The sequence below is a fragment of the Electrona antarctica genome (genome assembly GCF_951216825.1).
Source record: "Electrona antarctica genome assembly, chromosome: 3".
NCBI lineage: Eukaryota > Metazoa > Chordata > Actinopteri > Myctophiformes > Myctophidae > Electrona > Electrona antarctica.
The window spans coordinates 19061853-19074434 of record NC_136808.1 but is presented as its reverse complement, the minus strand read 5'-3'; the positions used below and the strand labels follow the sequence as shown (position 1 = coordinate 19074434).

The 12582-nt window shown below is 40.0% G+C and overlaps 1 protein-coding gene and 1 long non-coding RNA gene across 2 annotated transcripts; one reads left to right on the top strand and one right to left on the bottom strand.

The window, feature by feature from the left end:
* Positions 1–27: 27 nt before the first annotated feature.
* LOC306920760 lies at positions 28–4228 on the bottom strand. Its single transcript, XR_013789680.1, has 2 exons — positions 4104–4228; positions 28–1426 (listed from the first exon to the last, which is right to left on the bottom strand). It is a non-coding gene; the product is annotated as an uncharacterized lncRNA (long non-coding RNA).
* A 108-nt stretch (positions 4229–4336) lies between these two features.
* On the top strand, positions 4337–12351 carry pigb (phosphatidylinositol glycan anchor biosynthesis, class B). The gene is made up of 12 exons (XM_079497618.1): positions 4337–4836; positions 5987–6116; positions 6560–6677; positions 6973–7077; positions 7887–8017; positions 8345–8485; positions 8761–8812; positions 9402–9613; positions 10065–10129; positions 10815–11028; positions 11510–11687; positions 12166–12351. Exons 1-12 carry the CDS (start codon positions 4710–4712, stop codon positions 12277–12279), a joined length of 1587 nt encoding a protein of 528 aa, XP_079353744.1. The 5' UTR covers positions 4337–4709; the 3' UTR covers positions 12280–12351.
* The last annotated feature ends 231 nt before the right edge of the window (positions 12352–12582 follow it).

Below are 12582 nucleotides of genomic sequence, written 5' to 3'. Positions count from 1 at the left end.
GTACAGGAGAAGGAGAAGTAGTCCGCACACTGTTTGTAGCTCCCACAGGAATTTTATTTAGAATATAAGGATGACAACGTTTCGACCCCTTATGGGCCTTCGTCAGGTATCACCAGTCATATACAGTATACAGAACAGTAATATACAGGTAGTTCGCTATACAGGTCAATTCAATACAAGGTGACTTTCCACCCATACTAAGAGTGCTGTGTTTCAGTGCTACTTTAGGTCACCCAGCGGTATTGCAGCTGTTCATACTCTAAACATACATAGGCTGATATCTAGACACACACACAGATCTCTTGAAGGCAACATGGAGGCAAGCTTTCCTGAGATTACTTGCGAAGCAATGGGCATAGCGGAAGCATCCACATGCATCACAGAAGTTCGGTAGGCCAATCAGAGGTGCGACTGTAATGTAAATGTTTGTTTCCTCATGCCAATAAAGCTCCTTTGGATTTAATTGATTGACACGCGTGATTGGCCAGTAGTCACTTCCGCTTGACTTCTGCCTTCACTGCAAGGAAGTTGCTAGCTTCGCTGGAGACACATCGCTCCAATGAACTGCAGCGGCCAATGAGGCATCTATTTTTTTAAATATCTATGGACACACACATACTCCAAACATACACAGGGACACGTCATTGGAGTGGTGTGCACTGCTCAAAACGTTGATATTAAGATAATTAAATCAATCAATTTATAATAATTATTATTGTTGTTATTTATTTGTTTTTGCACACAGAAAAAAGCAACCGCACAGAACAGCCCAAAATCAGAAGACATTAAAAAACACTTTTGGGCTTGTCATTTATTGTCAGCATTTTAAAAGAAATGTGGAAATTGTCCAAAAAGTTCCAAAGTTGCTAAAATGGCAAATCTATAAGCTGACAACACATCTTGTAGATGGGCTATTTGCGAGTTGTCGTACAATGTATAGACGGTTTAAACCCTATGTATACTTAGACGAGAATCATAAGGCAAGGGTTCATGAAATTAAATCACATTGACCTCCAGGTCTGATGGTCCCCCTTTGACTCCACCAGTACAATCCAGTTCATCTGGTTTCTGTCTTGCTGGAGGAAGACCATCTGAGGCCAACATACTGTATACTGTGTATACTAGGCATGTGTTTCTATTGTTCAAAGATGAACTAGCATGTTTTATTTTTATGAATCTGTTTTTTGTGGTGATAATTTTGTCTCCTCTGATGGCACATCATCTTCATGTTGTGGTGGTGGTGGTGGTTGTCCTGGGCTCCCATGTCTCTGGGCCTCAAAGTAAGGTCTGTAAATGTAAACTCCACCAAACACTCCAACCACCGTGGCCATCGCCACCTGATGGAAAGGGATCCTTCGTCGAAACATTCGTCCAGTAGGTGACCAGTAGTTCCACTTTGTCTTCCGCTCTGCATCAAAAGACAGACCTGAAGGAACAGAGAAGAAGCATTACCTCAGACCTTGAAGGTGGAGCCAGGAAAAGTAAAATAACGGCAGATATCATCTGCCTGGCATACAATATTATCTGCCATTATTTTACTTGTTCAACCACTTTCAACAGGAGAAACAATTGAAATAGTTTTCAAAACATTTTGAACAATTCTGAAAAGGGCTTTAGTGGTTAAATAAAAAGGTTACGTGTTTATTTTTTATTTCCCGACAAACTAAATATTCTCAAATAGAAACTTTTATGAATAATATATGTTTTACAAAAAACTCTTTAATAGACCAATGTCCTCACTGAGACCGAGGTCGAGGTTCAATCCTCTGGCCGGCCGGGTCATATACCAAAAACTATAAAAATGGGACCCAATGCCTCCGCATCAAGGTTTGGACCAGGGGTAAGTCCACATGTGACGTATAGTTATTAGCCTGGCTTTGGCCAGACACATAATGTGGATTCACTCACACCTAGTATAGAGGAAGCGTGAGTGAATCCACGACACGTTAGTGTCGAGGGTGGATGTCCAGGGGGTGTACTTGTACATCATGTGACATAGTATCGTCAGGTCCAAGGGGTATACTTGTACATCAAGCTGCCTCACGCTACAGAAACAGGATAGGTTCAGTATCATGGGCCACAAGGCTTGAGAACTTACTTACTTTTGATTGTTGTTGAAAGGTGCTAGCCTATAATTAAAGGTGCCTTGCCCTGTCAAGTGTCAGTCAAGGCACCCAATTATTTAATTATCTACTCAGTAAAATGTACTGAGTAGATAATTAAAATGGTCTACAAGTTCACACAAGATCTGAGGTGCAACTTTTAGCCAACAGTTCTGCCCTCCCGGGTGTCAATCTAGCCGCAATTTTCAACACTAGACTTATTTTTTAATATGATGAATCTAGAGTTGTAACACCAACCATTAAAAGCCCATACATCCAAACAGTAAAATCCTATCTGATTGTTAGGACGTTAAACTCACAAACATTGCAGCTGTACGAAAAGCTTGAATTATCCTATTTCTATCTGCAAAGTGTTTGTGTCATAAAAATCCAAATGTTAGAGAGCTTCTTTTTGTCAATAACTTTTGTGGCGTGCAGGTGATTATATAAAACAACCTCCTGCTGTCTCCTGCATTTACATTATGTGCAATTTCAAAACAGGTGGCATGCAGAACCATTGCAATGACTTATTTATAACGAGCGCTTCCAAACTCGAAATATCACCTGCACAGAATTTATTGACAGAAAGTAGCTCATGACATGTCTACGGTGGATTGTTATGAAACAAACACTTTGCAGCTAGAAACTTACAATGAGGATAATTCAAGCTTTTCGTACAGCTGCAATGTTGGTGAGTTTAACGTTGTTAATACAGTCTGTTTGGATGTATAGGCTGTCAGATGTTGCAAATCTAGATTCAACCTAGCCGCAATTTGCAACACTAGATTTTTTTATAATGGGATTGGGGTGAATCTAGAGTTGCAATACCATCTATTGACTGCCCATTCATCCAAATTGCATTGTGATGTTCTTGTATTAAACAACATTAAACTCACCAACATTGCAGCTGTAGGGGAAGCTTGAATTATCCTCTTTCAAACTGCAAAGCGTTTGTTTTATAAAGATCCACCGTAGACATGTTTTGAGGTACTTTCTGTCAAGAAATTCTGTGCAGGTGATTCTTTTTCTAAGTGTTGGACTGTGGACGTGCTCGTTTTTATAACGGGTCGTGCTGCTGCCTCCTGCATTGTGCAAATTCGAAATAGGTGGTACGCAGGGCCGTTCATTGACTTCGACGAGCGCTTCCAAACTCCAACACTTAGAAAAATAATCACCTGCACAGAATTGCTTGACAGAAAGTAGATCATACCATGTCTACGGTGGATTTTTATGAAACAAACACTTTGCAGTTTGAAAGAGGATAGATAATTCAAGCTTTCCCTACAGCTGCAATGTTGGCGAGTTTAACGTTGTTAAACAATACAAGCAGATCGCAAATGTAATTTGGATAAATGGGCACTTTGGGCAGTCACTGGATAGTATTGCAACTCTAGATTCATCCCATTATAAAACAACTAGTGTTGCAAATTGCGGCTACCCGTTAAAAATATAGTGTTGCAAATTGAGCAAATCAGAAGAATGGATCAATAAAATGCTTCAATCATGAAAAGCAAAGCACACACATTTGGCTTATCATTATTATTATTGAATAAAATAAAACTTCCAGAAAATACTGACATTGAGCAAACGGTGTGTTTGTGTTTTATTGTGACGAGCTGAGGTTTTAACTTGCAACATGCCACAATAATGGATGGTATCATAAATGCTATGAATAATGTGTGTAAGAATATCTCCACACACACACACCTCAATTCAGTATCAATGCTCAAATGTAAACATCATAGATAGACTATTATAGTGTTATGACTACTTAGTTAGCATTAGATTTATCACAACTATTTTGATAAGACATACACATACTGTATATGATACAGGGGGTGTACGTGATTTTTTGTTCAAATATGTGTTAAATAGTCATAACATGACTCAATGTTCAGGGGTCATTGGTTCATGTCCAGAATAAAAAAGGACAGCATGCATGCATGTTTAAACGTTCCTCTCTTACACATTATTGGACTTCATGCATTACGAAAAACTCACCTTTTCATCCAAACCACCTTACGACCGCATAACATTAAAGTGTTTCTCACAAGTGACGTAAATAAATGATAGAGAATGTGAAATAACAAACATGTGGAACAGCAGAGGACATCCACCGAACACGACCACACACACACAGGACGATGGGATAGGACATACACGTCATATCCGGTATGAACGCAGGTAGTAGCACATGCGCAGAGAAGCATATCCGGTAATGCGTTACAGCGCATGCGCAGAGATGATAGAATTGAACATTGTTTTTTGTTGTCATTGGTTCCTTCCTGCAGTGTTGCTGCGAAATAGTTTCTATGGGTGGAATATTAATCATAATACTAATTATAGCGACAACAATATCACACCGGAGATGAAAATACTGTTGTTTGGTTTATTTGTGGGGAGCTAGAGAGCGAAGCAGGAAGCACCGCTTTTCAATTTGATGTGTAATTATTTGTAATTTTCATTCATTGAAACTAAGATGCGATAAACGTTGCAGCCATCAGACCAGTGTGTCTTATTACAGCTGAATGGTTGGATGGACGATGTCTGAAGAACACAGAGGATACAAGTTCTACTAGCCTTTGTTTTTTATCCCAGGCTAGTCTGATGTCTTCTACACACATGGAGAAGCTTCGTGCTCGTATGAACTTTGGGCACAAAGTTGAACCTGTGAAGTTGAGGAAACGAAAATCACAACTGTACATCAACGAAGATACGTCATCTCTAAACACTGGTAAGCACTGCAGTGGTGGAAGAAGACTGTTAATAAAGTGTCTTGGGGTAAAAGTATTGTAAATACTGAGGATTTTTGTCTCCACCACCAGGCAAAGGCATGGGGAGAGAGTAATGAAATGAAATGAAATGAAATCTATATTTACCCAGGGTATCTGGGCTAAGCTCAAGAACTTGTTTCCAGCCAGGCCCTGCTCATAGAACACATTTCATCGTAGTGGTTGATGCCTTGTTCAAGGGCATTTCAGCGGTGGTAATTTTAACGTGTCGGACGGCTGGTTCGAACTGGGAACCTTCCGGTATCTAGACCGCGCCGCTATCCGTTCGGCCACCGCTGCCACCAGTAGCTCTGGTCCGTCCGTGTGTGTGTCCGTCCGTCTGTCTGTGTACAGCTAATCTCCTGCACCGTTCACCCGGTCGATGTCAAACTTTGCACACACACTCCCTAGATACCAACGATGAACCTCTGACACACATTTTCCAGAACGGCCTGTTATAGCGCCACCAGGAGGCCGACTTTTGTAAAACACATTTTTTGATATTACTCCTCCATATTTTGTCCAAAAATCCTGCAAATTGTTACACAGTATCTATCTATAGTCATGTGCTCAAGACAGATCTGTCCGATATTTCATATTCCATCCTGATTGGCTAACATTGGCTTTCAAAGTTTACAGGATTGGCCCGTTTGGAACAAAAAGCCTCAAATCATGAACGCAGCGTGCAATTTACATGAAATCGTTCACAGATGTTCCTACTAGGCAGAGGAATATATCCCATCCTTTTCACATTGGCCTGTTATAGCGCCACCAACAGGTGGATTTTTGCAAAACACATTTTTGGAACAAAATGCCTCAAATCATCCAATTGCCATTCAAGGCGTAAGAAGAAATGGAACCCTTTTCACATTGGCTTATTATAGCGCCACCAGGAGGCCACAACCTGACCTGCCCTGGTGGAGATCTGTGCCCCGAGGGGCACTTTTTCTAGTTTTGTTTTGTTTTATAGTACTTGAGTAAGTGACTTTCCACGGCTGCATGTATGTCCTTTTTACTGTCCAGACACAATGGATATTGTTATGGAAGTAGCTGGTGATTGAAACCAGGTACAGTGTTAATAATGTTAATATGTGATTGTGTTGAATTCCACAGCTGTGTATGGAGTTAATGTGACTGTATTGTGCGTGGTGTTCCGTCTTGTCAACTGTTTCCTGGTCCAAACCAGCTTTGTCCCTGATGAGTACTGGCAGTCCCTGGAAGTGTCCCATTACATGGTTTTCAAATATCCTTTACAAAACAACAACGTGTGTGTGTGTGTGTGTGTGTGTGTGTGTGTGTGTGTGTGTGTGTGTGTGTGTGTGTGTGTGTGTGTGTGTGCGTGTGTGTGTGTGTGTGTGTGTGTGTACTTACTATACATATACTGTACAGTATACTAGTTATATCGTTATTACGACCGCAAGTCGCACTTAGTAATAGTATGCAAACGGGCAGTTACGCTGTAACGACTCTCACGCTCTTCATGTAACGTGTTTTGCCACTACACACACACACACACACACACATTGTCAGAGGAAAAACAAAAAATGTGGGAAGGTTTTTGCCTATGTGTCATGACCAAAATAGGGATGCCAGGTGTAAAGTGGTTAACAGTATTAAATTATATTCTGTTAAATGTATGTATGATAATAATGTATTTGTACTCAGTTGTGACCTTGACAATTTTACCTATGGCCACCTGACATGGGAGTGGAGTGCGGGCATACGAGGATTCACCTTCCCATTCTTCTTTGCATTTATATACAAGATATTACACTTGATACGTTACGACACGGTTTTTCTCTTGGTAAGTCAATGCATTTTTAGTTAAGTGATTCTCAACATTTTTTCATTTCAAATTGCCCCAGTTTGATACACATAAGGCCACAGACCCACATTTGATATCATTCTTAATCTCTCTGGGACCTCAATTTACAGTGTGAAAACTTAATTTAAAGACCCCAAAGTGACCATTTTGGTCCCCTGGTGGTCCCAGGAAGCGATGTTGTGAAACAGTATTATATATTTTTAGTATTATCTTTTTTTTCTTGAGTTGCTATTGTTTTCCTACAACTGGTCAGGTGGGTTTTTACTTATTACAGATATGGCTTCCACGAATCCTTCAAGCACTCCTCGCTGCGATGGCAGACGTCAAACTCTACACCTTCATCCACACGTTGGAATGTCCTGATGTTGCCAAATGGACGGTAAAAAGTCTGTCTGTATCTGCACTGACATCTTTATTTTTCTCTCCCCAATTTAGTCATAAGCCAATTGCAATTTAGGCATTTAGCCAGGCCCGGATTTACCGTTGGGCTATGGTGGGCTGCAGCCCGACTGCCCCCGACAGCCTTCGCAGTTGTGGGCAGATATTTTACCACTGTGCCACCCCATCTAATTTAAACTGCTAACTTTTCTATTACTGCTTGATTTATTGTCGCTGTTGGCTGGAAACCTTGCATGTTCAAAACAGTTACTTTACACTTACAGGAAATGGATTATAGAACCTTTGTTCCAGTGGAGCCAATGTAGATATTATTTAGTCACACATTCAATATTCATAAAACCCACGGACTACACTCTCTATTTTGGGCACGTTTCAAACATCTTCAAAAATAAGGAAAATAGACGGGTCTACATGCATGTGAGCTTGTTTTGTGCGTCACTATCATATGTAAGTGATTTATTCCCATAACACAAAAGCAAAACAATACAACTAAATATAATACAAACAAGTCACAGAATTAAAAAAACAAAGCTAAGGAAAATAATATTAATAATAATGCTCATTTGTCTTTATATTTTATAGACAGGATTTAACCAATTAAACCACTTAGTTGACTGTTTTCCCCCAGGCCACCATACTAGGTCCACTTCTTTTTTCCCTGTAGACCTGCTATTTTCCCCCAAATGTTCAACCCTCAGAATAGGAACCCTAGTGTTCATGTGGTTAAGATATTTTCATCATGTTTCAGTGCAGATGTTTGACTTTGCCTTGCTCTCTCCCCCAACCCAGCTGTTCTGCCAGATGTGCTCCTGGTTCACATGGTACTGTTGCACCAGAACGTTGACGAACACCATGGAAACCACTCTGACTACACTTGCTCTGTGCTACTACCCTCTGCCTGGATCCAAGACACACAGCAGGTCAGAGACAAGACCAAAAGTCCTTACTGCGGGCCATTTGCATTTCACTCTGCTCAATTTGCCCGAATTTCTTCTCCCTGCTCTACTTGATCATACTACAGCGTCACTCAAAAAAAGAAATGCACAAACAGACACATGCATGCACTCATGCATGTGCACGTACACACACATGTTGAGCACTTAAGCCCTATAGCCTATATATTGTCTCTGTCTGATGCATTGTGAGCTTTTTTCAGCTATTTTCGTCTATTATGATGCCCAACTATCTGTCTGACTACAGTGGAATAAAATATAGTTTTAAACATTTCTTCTTTTCTTTTTTTACAGTAAAAAATATTTGTCTTTGGTTGCCTTAGCAATCATTGTCCGCCCGACAGCCTTGATTGTGTGGCTCCCTCTACTGGTCAGCCACTTCTGGCGAGAAGAGGACAAACTCAGACTCATAAGTCATCGCTGCGTTCCCATAGGGTTAGTGGTTTCTTTGTGTTTACTAAATCAGTTGTTCTCAAACTTTTTGATGTCTAAGACCCACAGTTTTGTATTAGGCCAAGGGTTCTCAAACCTTTCAGGCCGTGATCCCTAAATTAATCATATTTTAACTGGGGACACCCCAAAACAATCATATTTTAACTGGGGTGGGGTCCCAGTACTCCACTTTAAGAACCACTGACTGCGCCTCATCACTACTTTATTGTCTGCTTGCTTGTGGTTATAGCCTAATATATCATTCTCTTCACTTGCAGGGCTTTGACTCTCGTGATTTCAACTATAATTGACTGTGCATTTTATGGGAAGGTAAAGAAAATGATTGAATTCTGGAAACAGAGTTGTCATGGTTTTTTACTTTTCATTAGTTTGGTGTTTGAGTTTAGTGTAGATACAAGATTTCAAACTTTAAAAATATAATTAAACAATTAATCATACATCATCACATTCCGTGCTCAGCCAATCAAATCATCACATTCCGTGCTACAAAAACACACACAAAGCTGTGCAAAAATGAAAAAGTTTTTTTCTATTTCAGCATGCTCAGTAGTTCAGTAGTTTTTATTAGCTTGGAATTCCCCATTGATCATGTTGATCGTGAAGTGCTTCTTTAGCTATAATAACCCTGGTCTGTAAGGTGGAATACATAATGTCGCTGTCTGGTGGAAACCTTGTATGTCCAAAACAGCTACTTTTCAGGATTCAAAAGTAGCAGGTCGACAAGTTTTTAAAAAAAATTACAAAAAGGTTTCGAGCTTGTGGATCAGCTATTTTTGATGCTTTTGTGTGACACTGTAGTATCAAGTAGGGCGTTAATTTACGTAAAAACAAAATAAGAGGTTTTTCTGCCCCGACTGTGACGGTAACGATATGCATGGTGTTTTCTCTCATCTCATAGTGGACACTGGTGCAGTTCAACTTCATCAAGTTGAACATCTTCCACGGAGTGTCGGAGTTCTATGGCTCTCATCCGTGGCACTGGTACTTCACCCAGGGCTTTGCGGTAGTCGTCGGCCCCCACCTGCCTTTCTTCCTCCATGGATGCACTGTGGCTGCTAAAAGATACAGGATACTATTGGTAGCAGTAGGCTGGACAGTTGCGGTTTACAGGTGCGTTGTTGTTGGTAGTGGTGGAAAAACTAAAAGAAAAATATAAATGAGATCAGATTCTAAAAATGTCTTCTACATCCTGACAGTTTTCTGAAAAAGCTATGTTTCTATGTCAGTCATTCTTCGATTTTTCAAAAATAGCAGACCTACAAGCTCGTAGCGCGCCACTCGGTGGCGCGCTATGAGCTTGTAGATCTGCTATTTTTCAATAGCTAAAGCATAACATAATGCACCAAAAGGGGTTCCCGCCCAGAATGGGTTAAGTAAAAGTATCAATACTGCAATGTAGAAACACTGTTACAAGTAAAGGTACAGTAATTTACATTTTGTCATACAACCAACCGCGTCACTCGCAGTAACAAGTACAAATTATAAATTAGGCTTCAAGGTAAAACAACTTTTACCACTTTAACCCTAGAGAGATGAAAAGGTATTTGTATTTGTATTCCAGTTTGCTTGCTCACAAGGAATTCCGTTTCATCTACCCTGTGTTGCCCTTTTGCATGGTGTATTGTGGTAGGTCAACTTTTACTTGTCTGTGGAAATCAATGCCCAACAAATACATTGTTGATGTCAGGCAGAAACCTCTTATTTCCATATTTTAACTTGTTTTGCTTTTTCGTAAATTAATGCTCTACTTGATCATACTACAGCATCACACACAAGTGGCAGATCTGCAGCGATACGTTTTGAGCTTGTAGATCTGCTACTTTTGCCATTTGGGAATTTGAATCCTGAAAAGTAACGGTTGTGTTGTACAGTATGTTGAACCACTTTCAACCTGGTGAATACAATATTCATTAGATATACATTCACATAATTTTGGAAGTTATTATAGGCAAACATTTTCGAAATCTCATACAACGTGGTTCATTGTGAGCTTGTAGATCAGCTATCTATGCTAGTTTTGAAAAACATTTTTAATAAAGTGGAGTGGATCTTTAACTTTCATGCCCTACCTGGGAATTGAACCCTGGTCAAAGTGGGGAGATGTTCTCTTCTTGGGGTCCCTGACATAAAACATTTTCAGATGGGGTCCGTGGAAAAAGTTTGAGATCTACTGGTTTAGAATGCATTTGTAGAATTGTATGAGCTTGTAGATCTTATTTTGGGTGGTCATGTTTGAGCAGCACTGATATAGAAACATGAATTTGTAGAGTCGGCCTCAGAACTTAATGGGTTCATGTGGTTAATTTTGCAGGGATATCTTTGGCACATCTCAAAACGTGGAGGAAGACTGCTGCGTATGGCCTGCTGGTGTCCAACCTGCTGCCAGCCTTGTACACGGGTCTAATCCACCAGAGAGGCACTCTGGACGTGATGGGTCACCTCCACAAGCTATGTGACACCACCATCACCACCACGCAACCTGATGTCCTGTTCCTCATGCCCTGTCACTCCACACCCTTCTACAGGTACACTGGGGTCAGAGAATTAATTCTGTACTGGCCATATATGGAGCGTGTCTTGAGTGTACAGGGTTTGATGAGGTCAGATGGAATATATATGGAATGTCAGATAAGGAAGGACGGTTGGAGAAGGATCAACATATGGAATGTCAGAACAGTTCAGCTCCATATATGGAAATCTAAGGGTTTGAGGTCAGACCAACCATATGTAGCCTGACCAACTGACGGGAGATGCAGGTTTTCATAGTAAATGTGACCTACGTTCGCAATAAAACTTCATTTATAATCCATACAATATTATTACTAGTATGTGAAATGTCCAAATGTTTGTCTTTGTTTCTGTCTTTTGTATCAAAGTTTCTCTTTTATGTATTATAAGGTTAAAAAGGTAGGCGTTATAAGTTTGGTCCATGTGTTGTTTTTGTGCTGTTTGTTGTGACTAAATCTGAAATAAGACCATTCATTCATCCATCCACTGTCATTTCAGCCACATGCACTGTCCAGTGAGGATGAGGTTCCTGGAATGTCCTCCAGATCTGGGAGTAGAGGGCTACAGTGATGAAGCAGACGGCTTCTATGAAGAGCCTCTGCACTGGTTGAGGAACGCTTTTCCATACAAGTCTTCACTGCCAACACACCTGGTCCTGTTTGATGTGCTGGAAAAGGTCATTTACACACTCTACACATATTATGTATGTATAGCTAGGGTGACCAGACGTCTCAGTTTGGCTGGGATTGTCCCGATTTCAAACTGAGTCCCGACAAATATCTCTAAAAGAATATGTCCCAGTTTTCAACATTCATACAAAATTGTTGCAAATTCCACAGCACAAAATAATTACAATACCGGTAAGTTGCTTTCAGCGTGTTACATAGATGTTAATCATGTTCTTTTCATGAGTGGGCTCGGCTAACCAATGCATTGCACGTCTCAATTCAACACTGATGTGTCAATCAGTCCTGTCTATGCCTGCATGCACCTATGGTGCGGACATTTTGAATGTACAACATTTATTTTGACATTGTGGTTCTGCTTACATTTACTTAAAATAATCAGTACTTCTTTCACCACAGTTTGTACAGTATGCATCAAATGCAACACATACTTTTATATTTTAAATATTTGTCCTGTGAACATTCTAGGAGATCTCTGCGTTCTTGGATGGGAACAGATACAGGAGAACAGCACAGATATTCCACAGCCACGTTCCTGAAGGAAGAGTTGGAAGAGAAATATTTATCTATGAAAGACACTGACCAAAATACTCTTTTATTCACTGCTGATTAACATTTTACTCTGTAATAAATTATTTTATTTTCGAATGCTGAGATGTTTATGGTTATTTAAAATTCCACATGCATGGGTTAAAGCAAAATAAAATCTCAACTGTTTTATTTATTATTAAATGGAATGTAATGTGATTTATGAAAAAGATTGATGCTGAATACCAGCCCTGACAAAAAAAGGATAGTCATTTTGTATTAAACGGATTGTAAAAATAAATAAAATTAATGCCAGAGGGTTAACCTTTGGGCATTTATGAAATGAGATCATTAGGA

Bases quoted from the DNA above. Each gene is read 5' to 3' on its own strand.
- pigb (XM_079497618.1), top strand. From the start codon at position 4,710: ATGTCTTCTACACACATGGAGAAGCTTCGTGCTCGTATGAACTTTGGG. The intron at 11,029-11,509 runs GTACACTGGGGT...CTGTCATTTCAG, and splicing joins CACTCCACACCCTTCTACAG to CCACATGCACTGTCCAGTGA. The intron at 11,688-12,165 runs GTCATTTACACA...TGAACATTCTAG, and splicing joins TGTTTGATGTGCTGGAAAAG to GAGATCTCTGCGTTCTTGGA.